General features: G+C 34.4%; 2 protein-coding genes across 3 annotated transcripts in view; both read left to right on the top strand.

Moving 5' to 3' along the window:
- LOC127858108 (multiple epidermal growth factor-like domains protein 10) overlaps positions 1-17,155 on the top strand; it is a 92,969-nt gene extending 75,814 nt beyond the window's left edge. Inside the window, exons 20-21 of one of the 2 annotated variants that reach the window (XM_052395007.1) lie at positions 16,546-16,681; positions 17,005-17,155. In XM_052395007.1, coding sequence (XP_052250967.1) covers positions 16,546-16,681; positions 17,005-17,097 — 229 coding nt within the window. In that variant the 3' untranslated portion in view covers positions 17,098-17,155. The remainder of the gene's footprint in view (positions 1-16,545; positions 16,682-17,004) is intronic. The other variant, XM_052395006.1, reaches the window with a different exon arrangement.
- Positions 17,156-22,112: 4,957 nt separating this feature from the next.
- Positions 22,113-22,884, top strand: part of LOC127858111 (receptor-type tyrosine-protein phosphatase mu-like) — a 67,332-nt gene continuing 66,560 nt past the window's right edge. The window contains exon 1 of the mRNA XM_052395008.1: positions 22,113-22,221. The gene's annotated coding sequence lies outside the window, so the exon portion shown is untranslated. The remainder of the gene's footprint in view (positions 22,222-22,884) is intronic.

Here is a 22,884-nt window from a genome sequence, read left to right on the forward strand (position 1 = left end):
TACTTCCAGCAAAGAATCTTGTAAAGGCTAAATAATACATTATATTTTACATAGGGTGACCTGCCTTGTTTTAACTTCGTTAACAAGTATGATACATGCGCTTTTGCCTAAACACTGTTTAATGTGTGTTTGCGACACAACTGACTTAAGGAACAGCGTCAACCCAAATGTCCAATTTTACCACGAAAGAATCAGTTAGCATCTTATAGCAAAAATGACACATAAAACGAAAAACACAAGGTACATATTTCAAATCGAATTTCATACGAAAAATAGCGTTTTTTCCAACCTAACTATATACATTACTCTAAAGGCTTATATTTTTAAACATTACTCACACACGTGTCTTATCATATTTACTACACAATACAAATAAACAAGAGACTGTATCAATACTCCAAAAGTTGATGTTTGAAAAATACCAAATACGATGAAAGAAAAAAGTTCGGACTTATGAGAATACAATTTATAAAAACAAATATCGCTCTTGTAATGGTTTCATAAAAGTGTAAGCCGCGTTCGCAACTTGGATTCATCGACCTTAAGTCGAGTTTTAGTCAAACTAGTGTTTCCGACAAAGAGGGCCTTGCGTTTTAACCGATCGCTAGGTTAACACAACCGACGCAATTGACATTGTCGAAAGCGTTTATATTGATGTGTCGGACATGCTTCTAACAATTGTCGTAAAGACAACGGGCTAATATGGTCCTTTTACCTCTGATTAACTCACGTCGTTTTACTATAACTTTTCTGACAATAGACGGAAACTGTCTTTGCGGACGGCACACTACGCCTATGCGTGTAGTCAAACGTTGAATGCACCTCTATAAACCATATAACGGTTCACATAAAGGAAAATACATGCTACATATAGCACAAAATTGCATCGCATGAAAAAGCAAACACTACATAGTTAATATTGCGACAAATTGAAAAAAAGGTTGGGTAAGTAGTTACACGTATTACGATAACTGTCAACAAGTGAAGTATACATTATTTGACTAAATTAATGGCTTATCAGTCAATCTACAGGATTGTAACTGGATTCAACAGAAACAAGTTACCTTCATTATAAAGAAAAATATAGATGAAATTCTAATAGCAACCTATAAACGGTACTTGAACAACAATGGAAGGATTCTCACATCATTACAATCAATACCTTGCAATGTTATCATTTCGTGAATAAATGTGTTGTTTCAACACAACGTTTTCCAATGTTTGTAAAATATTCTTAACAAAAAGTTAAATGTATCGGCCTATTGGCCCCATGACAATAACAAATTGTGTGACCGTAGTGTCCGGCCGTGTACGTGATTCTACTTCCCTCTACTGAAGAACAGTGTATTAATATAGATTGGAACATCCACTGGTGACGTGAACAATTCAAAACCACGTGCCCAAAAGTAGCGAAGTGTGCGATAGACAATTAAGGAAGCCCGCTATTTACATGAAATCATACAACATCCAATCTGCCGTCTGCCAAGACATGTTTAATTAGCGAGATAAGCAATGTGTAATTAACTTGGTGTGTTATTCTGGTCTATTTTGACGTTATCTAATTACGATCTGTATCGGTCATCTGATATTGTTCTGAAGCATGTATTCCTTAATTATTTAATAAACTGGGCTCTTTGTATGTAAAATAGTGCTTATAGTGGGATTTTTTGCCAATTTCGTGACCCATTTATAACATTAAATTTATGTTGTTTATAATTTTCAACTTCTTATTATATTTTGTATACTATATTTAATATAATATTTAACTTGTTACGCTACGCATTTCTTTTGTAATTTATATATCTGTTTTTAAAAAAGCTAAGCATTTGCCAGATATGCAATATTAAAATTTAAGTATGCTAACAATATATTCAAATGTTAATTTAACTGAATGATCTACATGGAAAGAACCGACGGTATACATGGTGTATGCCCTTAGGCTAAGGATTGAACATGTCAATCCATCAGATGAACACAATATCCAATACTACATAGTTATTTGTGGTACAAGTTTATGTATTGTCTAAACAGCAATGTACCTTGTCATCAAATGATCTGTATATATATAAATAAAGACAACTAACACTGAAATGTAACTATTATGTATGGACCAAATGTACTTCTATATCATCTTATGGAGCATACAACACATTACATCCGATCGTATAGTGCACTTCTGTAGACCACTTTTGTCAAGCTGAATCATACCATTTGAACCACATATTTGGGACTTTGAAAGTTCTTAATAATTGAACTGTGTCCAAGTCCTTAAATGTTTTCTCTTCGTGTTTCCTAATGAAACCGGATAAAACACTATAGGTGAATGCATATTTTTTTAATTCCAAAAATGTTAGCACTAATCAAAATTCTTTTTTAATAAAATAAATCAATCCATCAACGTTCTTAAGTGCAACATTTCGGGAAATAATTAAAACAGAATAAATACTAGACTGGTTGGTGGAATTATAGCATTTAAATAACAATAAAATCGTCAAATACACGACGTTCCTGTAAATACAACATTGTGTGCCCTAAATGTGATCAAGTACGACATTCAATTGTTGTATCTGTTGTTTTATATTTTCATATCATAATATCAGCAGAACAGATATTATAAACCGTTAACATAATATTTTCGTATAAAATCCCCTTTAAACCAATCGTAATTGACTTAACAATTCCAGAGTGTACCTGAAAAAAGTTACGATATCCTAATAGCATATTTTATGGAGCTAAGGTTAAAATATCCTCGATAAATAGATATTTCGCGAAACACTTTAACATTTCCCCTCAATGCATCAAAATTCAATTTCCTTATTTTTTATACGCCCGTCTATGACGGGACGTATTATGGTATACCCCGCGTCCGTCCGTCCGTCTGTTAATGTCGTACGCTACGTCAAATATCCTTTGACAGATTTTCTTCAAATTTTAACACAATCTTAATATTGATAAACCCTGATCCCCTTTCGTTTTTGACGGAATTCTGAATTGTCGTTCCAGAGTTATGGGACTTTGTTCGTCAAAATTTCGTGATTTCATTGAATGTCCTACTGTAGCTATATAAAAATGTTAAAGTTGTTATAACTTTGGTATGCTTGGACCTAGAGTCTTGAAACTTGACATGAAGGTTGGCCAGAACTAGTAAGTAACCACTGGACATTTAAAGGTCATTCATTTGAAGGTCAAGGTCACTGTGACCTTGAATGTAAAAATGTTAAAGTTGTTATAACTTTAGTATGCTTGGACCTAGAGTCTTGAAACTTGACATGAAGGTTGGCCAGAACTAGTAAGTAACCCCTGGACATTTCAAGGTCATTCATTTGAAGGTCAAGGTCACTGTGACCTTGAATGTAAAAATGTTAAAGTTCTTATTTCATGTTATAACTTTGGTATGCTTGTACCTAGAGTCTTCAAACTTGAAATAAAGATTGGCCAGTACTAGAAGATGACCACTGGTCATTTCAATGTCATTCATTTGAAGGTCAAGGTCACTGTGACCTTAAATGTTAAAATGTTAAAATTGTTATAACTTTGGTATGCTTGGACATAGAGTCTTCAAACTTGACATGAAGGTTTGCAAGCACACTTAGATGACCACTGGTCATTTCAAGGTCATTCATTCTAAGGTCAAGGTCACTGTGACCTTAAATGTTATTGTTGTTCATGTATCCTACCGTAGCTCAAATATCCCCCGATGGATTTTTTATACGCCCGTCTATGACGGGACGTATTATGGTATACCCCGCGTCCGTCTGTCCGTCCGTCCGTCCGTCCGTCTGTTAATGTCGTACGCTACGTCAAATATCCTTTGACAGATTTTCTTCAAATTTTAACACAATCTTAATATTGATAAACCCTGATCCCCTTTCGTTTTTGACGGAATTCTGAATTGTCGTTCCAGAGTTATGGGACTTTGTTCGTCAAAATTTCGTGATTTCATTGAATGTCCTACTGTAGCTCAAATATCCTTCGATGGATTTTTTTCAAATTTCAACACAATCTTAATATTGATAAACCCTGATCCCCTTTCGTTTTTGACGGAATTCTGAATTGTCGTTCCAGAGTTATGGGACTTTGTTCGTCAAAATTTCGTGATTTCCATGCTCATGTACTTATAAAATAAACCATGTATTCAAATACAAATAAACTGAAGTAAAAAAATGATTCAAAGGGTTATTTATTACCTTACTACTTCATTGGCGAACGACGGGCGTATCATGCGCTCATGGCGCAGCTTTTATTTTATGAGTGTGTCCGCTGGGAATTTAACAGAACTGAAACGAATGAGCATGTATTGAAGACCGAATGAATTGCGAGAACGCAATTATACAAGTTCGAATATGCTTTCAAAATGCTCTTTGTTATACCCACGATTTCAATACACACACACCCTTATGGGGAAATTAAATTCACTGCTGTTATAAAAGTGAATTGTCGAGTGGGAAATATTCCCAAACACATTCAAAATATTTATAGATTACCCGGAATGCATATACATGTAATTGCTTATAAGAAGTCTTCTGTCGCACTGTAGTATCGATAAGTATGTGTTTTGTTCGCAATGTACTTTTTTGGTTATGTTTGCCATTGAGTAGTAGACAGTATTCATAAATGTGCAGGTATTCTATTTCGTAAACAGAATCTTAGCACGCTGAGACGCGATGAGGCAGCTGACTCGCTTGAAATTTGCGGAACAACAACAATTGATAGAATTCTTAGAAAATCGTGAGACAGAACAATGTCAGCTGCTAAATAATCAAAGAAATTAAGGCACCGTCAGTTCATTATGCATATGTATATTATTAATGGCATTTCAACTTTGTCAGTCATACATTTAATCACGTTTTCAGTTCATCCGTTCTTTTCGATGTGCAAGACGCTTTAGTTCAATGTAATGCATAGAGATGAACGAAAACGACGATAAAACCAAAAGTTGTTTGATGTAGCCTGTATTCACATTATAGCATACAGTAAAATAAATGTCATATTTGTATTGGGCGAGTGTGCAGGGCCTCTCCGCCCCGATCTTAACAATTTCTTAGTACTCGTCAGTAAGCGATACGATGTTATTTAAGTGATCTTTTGATTTCTTACTACATTCTCACGACCTCGAGGCGTATATGGAAATGCATCCGCGTAAATAGTTACCGTATCGGGTTATATTGATTCCAGTTCGGTTCAAGCGTATTTGCTAATGAATTGTCAACTAATGCACACATACGTAGTAACGACTGGAATGCATTTGAAATAAAAACGATAATGTGTCACTGTAATCGTTTACGTTTCACAATCGTAACTTCTTTGTGCCTACTCTCCTTTTATTGTATAATAATAATAAAAATCCACGGAAATTAATTACACGTACATGTATCGTAAAAATGTTCAGTGGGTCTTGATTTGTTATTACATGATTCGGGTAATATCCACCAGAGGCGTTTTAGGTGACCAAACATTCAATTGTTGCATTATCAGATCCTACCCACCACCCAAGACTGCCTTGGGTTAAAGGAAAATCACAATGCATTTCCAACTGTCGGTATTGTAATAACGGGCAATGCACACATTGCAATGATGGATTTTATTTGGACTATTACCGAAGTGGTAACCAATGGTACGCATATTGTTACCAATGCAGGTTCAGCTGTATATCATGCACATCCCGGAACTATTGCAATTCTTGTAAACCAGGATATACTGGTAGAAAATGCGACACGTGTCTTATGGGTTATTACGGATATAATGAGTTTTGTTATCAATGCAGTGAAAGATGTATATCCTGCACAGACTTGTCAAATTGCAATGAATGTAAAACGGAATATTATGGTAGGCAGTGTGATTTATCTTGCTCATCAGGTTGCCAAGGTGGCGTCTGTAATAAAGAAACTGGAGCATGTACATGTTATGTAGCATTCACTGGATACAAATGCGACACTTGCCTGGTCGGTTATTATGGAAAGGAATGCAGACCGTGCTCATACGGTTGCCAAGATACCTGTGATAGAAGCAGTGGAACTTGCTCGTGTAAGCCAACACATTCAGGCCCGTCGTGTGAGACGTGCATTGAAGGACGGTATGGGCAATATTGCACACAAACGTGTAGACAGAATTGCAAATCCTGTATGGAAGAAAACACTTGTTTTTCCTGCACACAAGGGTTTTATGGACCTGTTTGCGGTAATGTATGCCCGAATAATTGCTTGACATGTGTATCAAGCGACGAATGTTTGCAATGTAAATCGGGATATTATGGGACTGCGTGCCAAATTTCATGTGGTGTTGGATGTCTAAACGGATTATGTGACAAGCAATCCGGAGCGTGTTCACCGTGCATGGGCGGGTACCGTGATACTAAATGTACACACAATTGCTCTGAAGGATGTATTGACAAGCTATGTCGCCAGAACGATGCCGTGTGTACACTGGGATGTAAACCGGGATACTCCAGTGCATATTGCTGTCAGCCGGGTATGTTTGGATAGTCGTGTGAGATAAACTGCCCCACAAACCGTGCTACATGTACATCCTTGACGAAATGTCAAACTTGTAAAGAGGCTTTTTATGGATCGCAATGTAATCAAAATTGTCCTGAAATGTGCAAAACTTGCACATCGCTCTCGTACTGTCCTGCGTGCAAGAACGGATAAAGCGGAGATTCATGTCAAAGGCGCTGTCCTGACAAATGCTTGACATGTAATTATGATGGCACATGTCACGCATGCAAAGACGATTTTTCGAGGCCCGATACAAACTGTCAGTGTTTAAGTACTCTGTGTATGTCTCCGGAGTGCAGATCTTATGCGAATTCAACTTACTATGCAGAAGGCTCTACATGTTGTCCGTGCAACATTAATTGTAAAAATGGCACATGCACATCAGCTTATCAATGCACAGACGGATGTGAAGATGGCTTTTTTGGACCCAAGTGTGAGTTCCAATGCACACAGATAAACAAAGAATGTTCTGTGTGTAGTGGGGATTCTCTTGAGTCATCTTTTTGTAAAAGCTGTACTAATGGATATTATCCTGATACAAAGCGTACATGTGTACAGTGTTCAAAATTGTGTGTGGAAGATCAATGTAATAGTTCTAATGGACATTGTAAAAAGGGCTGCAAATATGGTTTCTGGAATCCAAAGTGCGATCGAAATTGCAGTGAAAAGTGTGCAGTATGCAACCAGGATAGCGGAGACTGTTTAACTTGCTCACTGACAAGTGTTTTCGGTGCAAACTGCGATATGCCATGTAGTAAAACATGTGTCAATGCATCGTGTCATATGAATGGAACTTGCACGAACGGCTGCATTTCTGATTACTACGGCCCATCCTGTGAGCAATGTCCTATACATTGTGCCCGTGGTGCTAACGTAACCAGATGTTCCCATGCAACAGGATTATGTTTGTTTGGCTGCAACGAGGGATTTAAAGGAGACGACTGCATGGAAGGTTAAAATAATGACACACAATTATTGTAAAAAATAATATTTTATTATGTTTAATCGCTCGTCTGTTGCTGTTGTTGTTCTTGTTTTACATAATTTACGAAGCAAATGTATTTTGAGTCCGACACAAACAGAAACCTATATCTTAATATGTGTTGTTAATGTGGCAGTTTTAGACTTATTAAGGAAGCTTTTTTTATTCAATATACCTTAACAATGTCATATACAATATGTTACGTGATACCTTATAAAAGCTTATTATTGTATTCATAGCTCTCAAGTTAGACAACAGTAAAGATACAGGACCAGCAATAGGAGGAGGGGTTGCAGCGGTCGTGGTAGTTGCTATTGTGGTAGCTGTGGGATTATTTATTTTCGTTCGTAGAAGGTAATTGACCCTATATCGAAAGGGTTGCAAACATAGTATATTGTCGAAAACTACTTTCATTTCGAAAATGGTGGCATTTTAGTGATGAAGTTCATAAAATACGTTTACACGTGTTTTGCATTTGATTGAATGCATAATTATTTTGAATAACAAGATTGCATTCTATGACATATTGAATAAGTGATTTGTCCACATATATGTAATAAGTAAGCAGCATATATTGTAACAATGCATGACATCGTAATCAAATTTGTTAACAGAACACATAGACCAAAGAATGAAACCATCCCAGAGGCATCAAACAATGCAAGCAACTCGTCTGCATCAGTCTATGCATCGGTCCAGCGCAGAGGTATGCATTGCGTTTGGTAGAGCTATTGTATAATTGTATTCGTAGTCATTTAAACTTATCTTCCTATCGAACTTCAAAAACTTAATGTAATATGTGTTTATATAATCCAAACATTATTTTGCACATAGGGCATCCAGTTTCGGAGTATGAAAACACGTCATCAGTGAAAGCCAATAATACGTCAGTGCAAGTGCACAATCCTTTTTACACAAACAGCCGTCTTATTCCAGCCTCAACAAGGGATGGTAATTCAATAACCACAGAAGACAGTTTAGAAATTGGTATGTCTAATGAATGCATTTAATATTATATTGTTTGTTTGTGAATGGCATATTTACACAGATCGTTATATGTATACTTGTCATAGTTTCTTGTAATATGTTTCCATTCATTTATGAAGTGTTCGATTAGTATATCTCCAGAAACGTGTTTTGATGAATGCAGTACATATTTTTACTTTTTACACTCTTTGTCCATTCATTTATGCAGTTCATAATATTCCATAAACTAATTAATAGTTGAATATAGTCAATTTGAAACTATAAATCAAAGGCAGGAGAGTAACTCATGTTACCTATACAAATGCCACTTATATCTCTAGATGAATGGGACAGTATCGATCGAAATAAGGCGATCATATTCGAAGAAAACGGTGGGGGGTACTACAACAACAACGAGATAGTGAAGGCACTGAACATTCAAGTTGCAGAACTGAAGAAATTTGTGATGTCAAAGAATATGGACTGCTTCAAAAAAGAGTTTGAGGTGAAGCATTTTAACATTTCCTTACCAATTAGATTAGGAACTTCTTTAAAATTCAGATTTTAATTTAGCGTTCCAAAGCAATAAACCCGTTTGTATAGAAAGGTATTTGAATTGTTTTGTGTTGACGGTACGTTGCTACATTATGTTCGGCTATTCGGTCGTTGCTGAAAATTAGATACTTTTAGTAGCTTTCCCCAGCTCATAAACTTATGTTATACCATTATTTGGCAGGTTCAGTCTATGAGTTCCTATTACTAAATGACATAAGTATTTCGTTTATTTTTGCAGAAACTTCCTTACGGGCTTCTAAAAGAGTACCGGGTTTCGCAAATGAAGGCAAACATTTGCACAAAACAGATGCAAAGGCATTTATCCGTGTAAGTTAATTGATATCTAATATAATAAAGAATATAATTTTGAAAATCATTTTAAACCCTACTCTTTTTTATTATTCGTTTCAATGTGCTTCGCGTGACATTATATAAATAAATGCATGACTGTTTGATGATTACTCTAAAGGTTAAGGGTACCTTTATGTTAATTTTATCATACCACTACATTTATATTTGCCTGATACAATGCTATATGTTATATATTTGTCTCACCTTAACAGGAAGTTTTTATATATCAGTCATGTTGGGAGATATGTCACATCATTCGGAGTGCAAAGTCATCATTTTTGGTAAATTAAATTCAGAATAAACAAATCAAAAAGCTTTATACATGTACCAATCTGTTATGTAATAGTTCAATACATTAAAAAAGCAACAAGCACAGCAAAGAACAGTTTAACATGGTTTAAGTGCCAGTGCTCATGTCAGTTTTATAAACACGTGAAGGGTCAACTATTATATTTATTGCCGTTTAAAATTCATCTCCGCGCAATTATGTTTCATTATTTGTTATAAAATAGGGACGCATAGGTATGATAAACAGAAGAAAAACAGGTTACTGAACTTTTGTTGTGTAATATGTCAGGCCCGGCTAAAATACCACAACGGTTCGGCAAGCCTCGCCGTTCTTTTATTTTACGCGTTAACTGAAACCATGCACAATGTTAGCGCAGTTACCCGTTGTCCTCTGACTAAAATTAAATAAGTAAAGGCGGTTAATATGTTATCCCCGTCACCTTGTCGGATATTCGCCTTATTCGTATATGTGTTTATGATGTTTATTGTTGTGCTGTTTTGTACTGTTTTTGCAATGTGTCACTTGCCTTTATCCATTTATGCCTAGCGTGTAGAAAAAAAGGCCTTTGCAAACAGTGTAGACCCAGATGAGACGCCGCATGATGCGGCGTCTCATCAGGGTCTGTGCTGTTTGCTGTAAGGAATTTCTGTAAGAAATATTCTAAATATATAAAACATATACTAGACATCTCTTATTTTGGTAATAAATTGATCTAATTTAGAAGGACGGGAGAGTCCACTAAGCATAATGGGTTAAATAAAGGACCAACTAATTGTATATAATGAGAATGCAATACTGCTCCAGGAGCTGGAGTTTCACTTTTTTATATTAAATGCTAAAATATACGCATCACAGATAACAAAGTGACAATAATTTTAGCTGTTTAACACTTGATAAACATTTAATCATACACGTAAACAATGATCAGAGGTAATGGTCTAACCACAGATTCGAGGTGGAGACACCCACTATATCAACGCTAGTTTCATTGACGTTAGACACCGTTCTCATCAAATTTAACTTAATACCTTACAATAAATTTATTTTCTTTTGATGTGAATTGATTCTGACTGGTTTTGTATAATACATTGTTCCAAGCAATATTGATTTTTCGATTAATTCATTTTCAAACAAATTCTAATAATGCATTGAATATGTATACCATCATACGTACAGGTGTACATAGTAATCTTGAAATTGATAAGTATTAGCGTCCAATATATTATCATATGTACACGTTTTTATACAAAAACATTTAGTTGTCAAGAACAACACATTGTAAGTGAAAACATACGTTAAATAAATATATACGTTCACTGTTAATTATGAACAGTTTTATTGCATTGCCAGGTTTACAAAAGGAGAAACGAATAAGTCGCAACATTGGGTAAACATTGTTCACGCATTCTTGACATGTTACTGATAAATAATTGTTTTTAAATATTTTGTATGTTTGGTAAATTGCTATTTTAATTTTACATGAGTAACACAATGAATTGGAATAATAATTTTATCATATATATTAATATGAAGCAAATTGTATTTGTATTCATACATGAAGTATATTAACTGTTTTTACTATTACTATAAGGCCCCATGTCTAAACAACTTGGCAATTTTGCGACTTTCTGGAGAATGGTGTGGCAACAAAACGTAGAGAAAATAGAAATGGTCACAAATCTGGTGGAGGCAGGGGTGAGTATATACCATTGAAGTATGTCCGATTTAATCGTTTTAAATATATGGTATGAATAAACTGTCTTTTATATTATGAACCTTAACAAATATTTTATTGTTATTAGTGCTAAATTCAATCCAAAACATTAGCTCTTCACTACAGCAACATAACATTTTATTTCAGACTCGTCTGATAAAGCTTAATCGCGAATACGGTGTGAAGTGGGATGCCCTCGACCCACCCACACCTATTCACGAGGAGAATACACTATACTGAACGGAAAAAAGCAAAATTATGACATATTTTTCTCACAATATTGATGTGGAGTTTTTTCGTTTTAAATATATTATATCGCTATTTATCTGTCTCCACATATTCTATACCCTGAATATTCACCTACAGAAAGACAAGTGCGAGGAGTACTGGCCCAGTGTTGGTGCCCCTCAAATGTACGATGATATTCAAGTGTTATTCCAGAGTGAAGACTATTATGCGGAATTTAAACGACTAACATAACGTTTACTGTTATAAAGGTATACTTTTTTAATACCAATTCTAAGTATAAAGCATTAATAAACAAGAAGTATATCATTGAAGTCATCGATATTATTAAACTTACGCATTTTATAATACAATAGAATCAAGACAGTATGTGTTAAGAAAACTATGCATGTTAAAGCATACATCACATAAATAAACACGATTTTCAGGACAGACAAAAGCGGACTCTGATTCAGTTGCATTTAAAATCTTGGCCCGATAAAGATGTTCCAGAAGACGTTACATCAATCATCGAGTTCAGGCATAATGTTTACGTGCTCCGGCGACACTTTAAGGACCAACAATCGTGCGTAGCAGGTACAAGACAGTGTAGATATGTATATGTGTGTCTCAATGTTTGTACAAGAGAGAATGAAAGTCCCTCATTCTCCGAGAAAGGGATCAGTTGATAACATCTCTTTTAACAATTAACAATACATATTTTTTGTAATGTATTTTGCGTCTATTTGAGATACCTTCTATATGTCATCACAAGGCTTCCTGGGAAATTATTCTTCACCATCGAAATATATGACATGTTAATATTTTTTACACAGTTTTTTCTCGAAACATTCAAATCACACTTTTAGAGCCGCGTTATGCGAAAAGAGGCCTAAATGGTTTGTGTTCAGCGAGAGCACAGGCTGTGCAAATGCGCAGTCTTTTCCAAAACTACGCTTTCCGCTATTTGCAATCTGGGCATCAGCTACGCTGGCCGAATATAGTATAAGACCCATTTTCGCAATCCTTTACGATAAAAAATCGAAAGCAAATTGCGGTATGTATAGCTCACTGGCAAAGAATTGGCAGCCCATTCAGACTTTAAGAAACAATTTCCAGACGGATTGACCGAGTACTGCAAACATTTGTAGTTAGATAATTAAACGGTTGTTATCGTGCCGCTGAACTATTTCGGTAGTGTTTTTTTTTTCTCATCATCAAAGCGATACTTAGATACCAACATTTATTGATCGTCCATAATGTATTACCTTTAATGTTCGAGTACTGACCCTGAAATTCTGTCTGATGGATTTTAACGCGTAATAGAAACTGTGCCAAATTTTGTGGTTAAGTGTCGTGTTTACACGCAGAGAAATGTCAGGAATTCCTTACACTAAACAGTGTTAAATCCAATGTGCTGTATAACAACGCAGTGATGGTGTCGAATTTGTAGGGGATTTCTCTCGAATCATGCAATTAAATATTTGAATGTTTTCGTTCGGGTTTTCTGCCGTTATGTAAAGGTCAGTTAAGGTGAAAAGCTGAGTTAACCAGCTACGCCGAAAAAAACACATCAATTTCGCCTGGAAATTGTTCCATGTTTCTGTTTGTTTTGGTAATAGTGCAGGCGTAGGTCGCACCGGTACCTACATAGCTATCGATATTCTCACAAAAGAGGGAGAAGCCGAAGGAGCTATAGAAGTTCCTGGCTGTGTTCTGAACATGAGACGAAACAGGCCAAATATGGTACAGAGAGAAGTATGTATTCGTTTTAATATTTAATCTTCAAGCTTCGAATAAAGACACATCAGAGCGTCAAAACGATATTCATTTTTAATAACTATATTATTCAAAACAAATACAATCACACTTTAAAACAAATCTACGTGTACATCTATATGGCTAATGCCAGAAATTGCTTTTGTAGAAAACGTTTAATTTAAAATTAGTATACATAATGTATCTAAGTTTATAACATATCAACATCATATCATTTATATCATGTTATCCGGATATTTATAGTTATTCGCAAATGGGGTATGTCACACACAATTGCGTATTTAATACAAAACAATTACCCACAAACTAAATCGTATCACATGTAAAAGTGAAGAAACTTGACCATATTCTTTAATTTTATACTTCAATACCTGCATTTCCAGGGACAGTACGCCTATTTTCACAATGCTGTTGTCCACTCGCTCACATTTGACTACGAGCCAGTGGCCAAACAAAAGTTCCAATTGTACATAGAAACAACATCAAAGGATAAAATAAGGAACATACTTCACGTAATTTTTGTTTAATTTTATTCCGTTAAAATTGTTAAACCTTTTCAAATCTATGCATTGATGATACAATTTTGGAAAATCATTATTACAAATAGTATTCAGCAATTGCAAGAGACAGCGTCGTACGGGTCATCAGATGAAACCGAAGCAGTTGCAAGAAACGCTAAACGTACTGACAAGAACAGAGAGGGAGCTGATGTGCCAGGTACTAAGTCGGTTCATGTTCAGTTAAATTGGCCCTCTAGATGCACAATCACAGTTTTAGAACAATTTGCAAATGAAACATTGAAATAATGTGTGCGCTTTTAAACAGAAACAATAAAGAACAACAACAACCAAAAATTAACAAAAGACGTTCGCTTGGCTTCGATTTAAATTTTACTTATACAATTAATCTCCGCTTCTGAAGCTTTTGTTATTATGTCTTCTTTCTATGATTTGTACAAACTTGTTGACTAATAATTGATGATTATCAATGTTCCTAGCATTACGGATGTTTGTTTCAAAACAAATGTAAACAAAGTTCTGTGATCTTGAATGACAGCAATTAATGACGATAAACACGTATCTAAAACAAACATTCACATCAGTTATAACTTCCTTTATCGTGTAGTGTAGTGCATAGATCTTAAGTATCATAAACAACACACATAAGCATCAGTTATAACGTCTTAATTTAATTTTGTTAACATAAGACATGCGTAGTCTCTGCTCACAATACTAAAAATTATCACTGGTGACGAGCATCGACCAAAGCTATACCTAAACCGGAAACCAGGATCAACATATTATATCAATGCAGTTTTTGTTAACGTAAGAATACGATGTATACAGGCGTTTTCTGAGCATTGAAACGCATTAAGTTAGACACATAATACAACATAATATGTTGACTAGAAAAAGGCCATAAACACGTTCATCATTTAGATTGCTGTCGTAAACATATGTACCATGTGATAAGCTATTTTTGTGCTGCGTCTATCGGTATCAAAACCCATTTTGGTTTAAGCAGGTACACATTTTATGCAAGTTAATAGTGTTGCAAATGATACGTTTTGAGCTGCTCAGATTTGTGCAGTTGTAAAATGCTAGTGTAAAATATTATATAACAGATATTGTCAATCTGTAAATCAATCTCATTAACAAGTGTTATTTTGGATAAAAAAGTAACCGTTCTTTAATGTTATTCGTAGTAAAATCATTCAATAAAGGGAAGGTCTGATTTACATCGGGGGTCTTTTTTCTATAGTCTGTTATAGATCTAGTATAAGATATTATCTCGGATAAATATGAAAAATCAATCTTAATATTGTGTGTATGCTTTTTTAGAGTTTCCAAAAAAAGAATAATTACATCTTTGCAAAACACCTTTACCAAACACTGTCATCGATGTCCTCGCATTGCTTGCCCAAACAGACTGTGCGTGCATTGTACGTTTGGAATCAGCAAATATTAACGCAGGGGTAATTACTGCTTTAAAACAATTTTAATGACATTGCGTTCAGCATAATTGTAAAAATTACATCATCGGTTATTATCTCGTCCCTTGCAAATTTTACATATGGCACACCACAAAAATAATACTCAACAAATATCAATCAAAATAATTGAAATTAGTATAAATATACCAGTAAACTACATCCCACTCGACTTTATATGTGTATATAAACGCTCTAGGGTAACAAAATGCTGTTACTGTAAAACATATAATTTAAGGGCATCGGTGTGTACTTACCTGCAGACAATCAGGTGTTGAAGAATGGAATCTTCAGCGTCCGTTGTTCGAAGCCAGAGTCAAACGAGTACCGAAATAAAAAGATGTTGACCGTTGAGCATCGAGCGAATCAGGTTTGAAGTCATACAAAAACTTTATTTCAGTGCGTTGTATTTATTCGCAAAAAAATATTACAAAGAATGAATTCAAATGACATTTACTCATGTAATACAGGACAAATTCAACTTTTCTTTCAAAATATTGATGTATAAATTATAATTATTTGCTCTGTGTCACACTAGGCCAACGAGGCTTTGTCGTTAACGTACCTGGAGCTTACAGACTTGAACATGAAAGAGTGAATACCAAATTCTCCTGCTAGTTTCCGCCGATTAATTGCAGAAGTTGAGGCAGTAACAGCCAATAGCTCTGATCAACCAGTTGTGATACATTGTCTGTACGCTCATTTTGTTATTGTTGTTTTGTAGCGATATGGTAACCCTGATTCAAAGTTTTGTTTCATTATTAAAAATTCATTGCAAAAATGTTTAACTCTCTTTAAAGATAAGTGAATTGAAACTTCAGCTGATCCGAAAGAAAAAAACTCTTATAAGCTGCTGAATGTTCTATATTGACGGAATTTGGCTAATTGCCAAAACAATACGAGGTAGCAATTATAAGCAAAGTGAACATCGATTTTCATCTAACAGGTCCTTAATGTATGACAAGTGATCCAATAAATGACAACACAAGCCAAACAATTATTACATTCAAGATATTGAATGTGAAATAGATATCAGTTGTTTCTTTGCAAAACAAAACAATTTTTACGGTCGTTAAGCTTACCTGTCAATGATCAAGCGAACTTCAAATTAATAATGCAGGTAAATGCGCACTTTTTTCGTTGTTTCAACGTTGTTATACACGCTATGTGCGGACTGATTTCTTAGTGTATTGTTAACAGGGATGGTGCCAGTAAATGCGGCCTATTTTGTGTGGTTGCCAATCTCCTACAGAAGATGGAGGTGGAACATGAAGCCAGCGTAGCGAACGCTGTGCGGAAGGTAAAGACAAGAAGAAAGGGCGCAATCCCTAACTTAGTAAGTTGTTTAATTCCTCTAAATTAAACAATTCATAAGCAATGTGTTCACATTATGTTTACATTGTATGAGACTGATTCAGTTTATGAATCATTAACCATCTTTGCAAAACACTGAACTGTAAATACGCCTGATATTGGGCGTTTTATTTAGTTTTTTCTTGAACGTTAGTGCGTATGCAATGCATACTCATTTATATTAATAGTAGCACGTATCTAAAAAAAGAGAACAAATGCACCTTTTTATCTGATTACCTGCATTTAGCGGGCTTTTTCGAATTACTTGTCAGAGACCATTTATATAATTTAGATTTCATTTTTCAGGAGCAGTTTCAGTTCTGCCATGACTGTGTCCTTGACTATACTCAGAGCTTCAACATCTACTCAAATATCGCTGCTAAACTCTCCGATTGCTGAGTTCATGTTGTATGAAACGACTTGGTCCTTGACTTCATTCAGAGCTTTAACATTTACTCCATCTTCTCCGCTGAGATCTCCGATTGCTGAGTTCATGTTGTATGAGACGACTTGGTCCTTGACTTCATTCAGAGCTTCAACATTTACTCCAACTTCGCCGCTGAGCTCTCAGATTGCTGAGTTCATGTTGTATGAAACGACTAGGTCTTTAACTTCATTCAGAGCTTCAACCTTTACTCCAACTTCGCCGCTGAGCTCTTCGATTTCGCTGACTTCTGGAAGTTTGACATCACTGTTCCCTGTACTAGACTACACTCAAACATTCCCAATCTACTCCGATGGAGGAGTTCAAATTGTCTGTCATGACTGTGTCCTTTGATACATTCACAGTTGCTGTGACAACTACTCCAATTTCGTGCTGCTCTTTTCAGTTGCTAACAATACTTCGTAAAAAACATCAACATCATATCAAACTTCGCTGTTTTTATCTCCAAGTACTGACTTAACATTGCTTCACTAATGAAAGTGCTACTGATAGACAACATAGTGCTTTCCTAATTAAGGCCGAAACTGATCTCTCCCATTGATCAGTTGATTTAAACAGTGATTTTTCTATGATTTTTAACTATTCTTGTTGTTTTGTATGAATTTCTTAATAAAATCTCTTTTAGTATAGCTGTTTTAAATCTTAATCAAATACATGCTTTATTAAGTGTTGCTATGAATGACGACATTAGAATACAAGTCATTCAACTGATATATACTCTTGGAACAATTTTCTAGGATAATAGACTGTATGTGTATGAAAATGCATCGCAATTCGCGCAATAGTGTGCGTGTAAACGTGTCCGAATTTATTTAATTTGAGCGCTTTGACATTATTCGTGATACTTGTAATGTGCTACAGGAAGTAATAATCTATGTAAACTCGTTTGTCAACAATTATATTAAATCATTTTATTTCAACTTCTAGAGCAGATATTCGCTACTTTTTGCCATTTCAAAAGTTCTGTCACATAGCCACGGTTTTTTCCTGCGGCATCTTTAATAAGGTGTGCTTTATGATTATAGCCGTTCTTCATATCAATGTAATGTTTCGTGACTTATTTTTCAGACATTTGCAATTGTAAGAGTATATATCACATGTGAATATTAAACATGATGCTTTATTATCGGGCGTATGCATACGTTATGACGTTGCTTTCTTTTTATATGTCTATGGATTAATGTGAATTTATGTATATTTGAGTGTTTGGTAGTATTTAGTATTGGGGAATGTGCGTTGCTTGGTCCCATTCTAAGTGACTACATATACGTTTTTAAAGATGTGTGTGCCTTAACTGCAGGAAACTTTTAATACGCTAATTTGCAACGTACATGTAGTTTTATATTCGGTGGATGTGGTTTTGTTAAGTTTTAGCTATAAAGGTGAACGTTTGAAACATGTAAATGTATGTTTTGGTAACAAAACGACCATTGCATGTTAAATTCTGTTTTTGTTGTGTTATAGGTATGATGATAGTTTGCGCTTGAATTCTCACTTTGATATAGACATTAACTGTATTTCCATAATTTGTTATGCTCCAGGATTAAATATGCTTCTTGAATTTGTAAATATAAATAAATAACGTACTTTCTATCTTTTTTGAACATCTAAACTTTTCGCAACAAATAAAACTTCTTTAAACAGCTGATATGTGTCCGTTGTTTTCTGGTAAGTTTGAAAGCGCACATAAACTGTGCTACAGTCGTTAAAATAGTGTTAACTCTATTACTAAGCTAAACAGATAAACATGCTTAGTTTTTTTTATAATTAACTATCAAAGGAATGTTTTTAATATTATTACAATCGGGTCGATTCAATATCATCACATGAAGGTCGTGTGCGAGATGTTTGTTAGTTGCAATCTATGGATTGTTTGGATTTTATTACGCATTCAAGGGGGACAACTGCATCAGCAAAACTGGCAGCAAGCAAAGTTTTCTCCCATTGCATATATATTGGTTCAACGGCGGGATGATCATATTTAATTGACGCTATATTTTGCCATCACAATGAAAAAGTCATGTTTCAATTGGTTTCTCATTTATATATTTCATCTTTCTCTGAGAAAAAAAAGCAGACAGTTTATTTTAGTGCTAAGAGCTTTTACACAAACAATGTATGAGTGCATTTGTACCAGATAAATTCGCTCATCTTTACTTTTCGTGATACTTAATGAAATATTAGAACATATTTTCGTTTTACTTTAGATAATTTTCAAGATATTTAAATGATTGTTTTTCATATTTTAGGAAAATAACTTATAAACAGCTATAGCCATGACCAGAGAAAACAAAATATCCGTGATATAAAAACAAAATGTACATTATCATGCCTTTATAGGTCGACTCTAAGATATTATAAAATATATTTTACGTCGGACTTGTTTAATGTGAAACACAATTTGTCTAAATAGAAATTGAAAACGAAAGTCTGTGAAATCATTTTCTTGAAAGGATATTTACGATCTCCCGGTTACCATTAATATAAGCGCATTTATTGTTGCCTTATCTCTATATTGTATTCATGAATTTCATTAAAGTAGAAAGTATGTTCAATGCTTTAAACCTCATTAGTAGATAAGGGGCATGATATTAAGTCCGTATAGGTGGTGGTTGCCGGTCGGTGCATCTCTTATTGATTTTTCTCAACAAACTTCTTTACATGCGAGCATCGTTTGTCTTAGCTAGTTGGATGCGTTCCTCTGGATGATGTTGATGATGATGATGATAATGATGATGATGATAATGATGATGATGATGATGATGATGATGATGATGATGATGATGATGATGATGATGATGATGATGATGATGATGATGATGATGATGATGTTGATGATGATGATGATGATGATGATGATGATGATGATGATGATGATGATGATGATGATGATGATGATGATGATGATGATGATGATGATGATGATGATGATGATGATGATGATGATGATGATGATGATGATGATGATGATGATGATGATGATGATGATGATGATGATGATGATGATGATTATGATGATGATGATGATGATGATGATGATGATGATGATGATGATGATGATGATGATGATGATGATGATGATGATGATGATCATGATGATGATGATCATGATGATGATGATCATGATGATGATGATCATGATGATGATGATGATGATGATGATGATGATAACGCCGACGCCAAACGAGGTCTTCCACTTGATGACGCCGTAAACCTGTCACGTGACGACATTCTCGCGCTATCCGAGAGTCGTCTGCAGTCCGTATGCGACTTTCTGTACAAGAAAGAGGCCCGAGTCAAGGACGAACTGTGATCAACAGGTCATACCGAAATGTGAATCGAAAGGTGTGAGAACTTAATTTAGTACTAAGCTTATTCATAAAAAGTGTTATGCCTTAAGCAATATAGGATCGGAATATATTTAACATTTCTTATTTTACCATATTCCTGAAAAAATATTATCTCGTTGGGAACACTGTACATGTGGTGAATATCAAAAGAAATTCTAAAAAGTTTACATAGATAATATTGGGAACAAAATTGGCTATAAATACGAATTTGATTTTCTTTCCGATCAAAATCTTAACAAGATCACAATGTACATAATATTCAAAACGCATGTAAAGGTTTAACCTTTATTTTCTCATTTATTTATGCACGTATGTGGACACAAATATACCGGAATGTTTATCAGCAAACGGACACTATGAATATAATTAAATTAAATTAAAATTAAGTAAATTATATGCTCATTTTATTTGCAATTTTATATATCGAGATATTTGGCAATTGATAGGCTAATCTGAGCGTGGATTCTACTTTGCTCCGGGAGATGGTGCAGAACAGCATTCACCCGTTTGTAAAAATGTGGGAGATATAGCTAAATGAAATCGAAAAGCTTCTGTGGCGACTAAATATTGAATCCGATTACGTCATATTAAAGATTTCGTTCTCACGAACACAGCAAAAAAACTCATTTTTTTAAGGAGATAGAGCACTATAGCAATAAAGCGACGACTTGTAGACTTTTCTTACGCAACACTTTTTAAACTTGAATATGTCGGTTATTAGTTTAGATTTTGATTTTAATTTTTACATGTAATTAATTGACAACATTCTGAGCAAGCTAACAATTAAATCATTTATCCCTGACGATCGGACGCTTTAGCATGTGGGATATGTATGGTTTCATCTGTTTGCTCGCTGAAATGGTGATACGCAATATTATTCTAAATTTATTTCACTTTCATATTTTAATGTCGGTTCTTACATCAGAAAAACATAAAAATGTATGACTCATATTAATATTTAGAAGCGCAACCGAATATTTTGGCAAATTGCAGGTTACCTGCATGTGTATTGAATACATTTTTAACCCAACATTTTTCAAACTTGAATATATCTCTTCTTAGTAAAGATGTACATTTAAAATTGTAGTTTAATCATTTGACTACATTCGGTGCAAGCTAACGATAAAATCATTTATCTGTGACGATCGGACGCTTTAGCGCGTGGGGTAGGTAGCTTGCAATCTGCCGAAATGCGCGGTTGTGCTTATGCATATTCATATGAGCCATACATAGTTTTAATTTGTATTATGTTTTTCTGGTGTAAGAACCCAAATAAAATTTAGATTCATATTGCGTTTCACCATGTCCACGTGCAAACTGACAAAACAATACATACCCTACACGCTAAAGCGTCCAATCGTCACGAGTGAATATTTGTATCATAAACTTGCTCAGAATGTAGTCAAATAATCACATGTAAGAGTTAAAATCAAAATCTTCGCTCATTACAGAGATATTCAAGTTTGAAAAGTGTTGCGTTAAAAAAAGTCCCCAACTGTATGCTATGAGAACGTTGGTGCAATTTCGGTACGAATTTTATCTGCTTGTTTATCTCAACGGTTTAAATATAAACAGTAGGCGGAAGTTTAAATCACTACAGTTTTACAAGTGATATATAAAGCGGAACTTAAAAAGTGTTCGAATCAACGTTTGTTCAATAGTTAAACATAACTGGGAATGTGTTTTATCGGTTTGAAGAAATTGTATGTGACGCTGTGGTATTGAAAGGTATGTGGGTTTAGTTTTTATTGTAATGATTTTAAGTATCGAGAAGTAAACTAAACAGAACAGGCTCGTGAATTAATCTGTTAACAGAACTATTAAGTTGTATTTTATATATATCAAAATAACGATAACATGCTTTTGAATTTCATGGTATGTTTAATGCATTTGCAACATAATGTATTTAAATCATTTGCATAATTCGACATTATGCAGTTTTAATAGAGTTTCAAATAATAATTCAAGCGTTTTATATTTTTTCCTTGTGTTGGATTCCTACTGCCTTAAATGACTAACTAAAGAGTATTGGACATAATATAATTGCAAGCATAATATACTATCATGGATTAAATTAAGCTCTTTTTGTGAGCGAAAATAAACATAATTTAGGAAACCGATATCTTTGCTTGAGACAATCGCATATAGCTCTACATGTTCATAAAATACCATTGTAAAGTTTCTGAAGTTTCCGATTGTTCTTGTTTTGCTTCTTAGAGCTTACAATAACATTAACAATATCGCGTATTGTATTTCAAACAAAATTTCTACACGTTTATCAATGTGATATAACTCACTTAAACAAAATATATATATATATATATATATATATATATATATATATATATATATATATATATATATATATATATATATATATATATATATATA

The sequence above is a fragment of the Dreissena polymorpha genome, chromosome 14, assembly GCF_020536995.1.
Source record: "Dreissena polymorpha isolate Duluth1 chromosome 14, UMN_Dpol_1.0, whole genome shotgun sequence".
NCBI lineage: Eukaryota > Metazoa > Mollusca > Bivalvia > Myida > Dreissenidae > Dreissena > Dreissena polymorpha.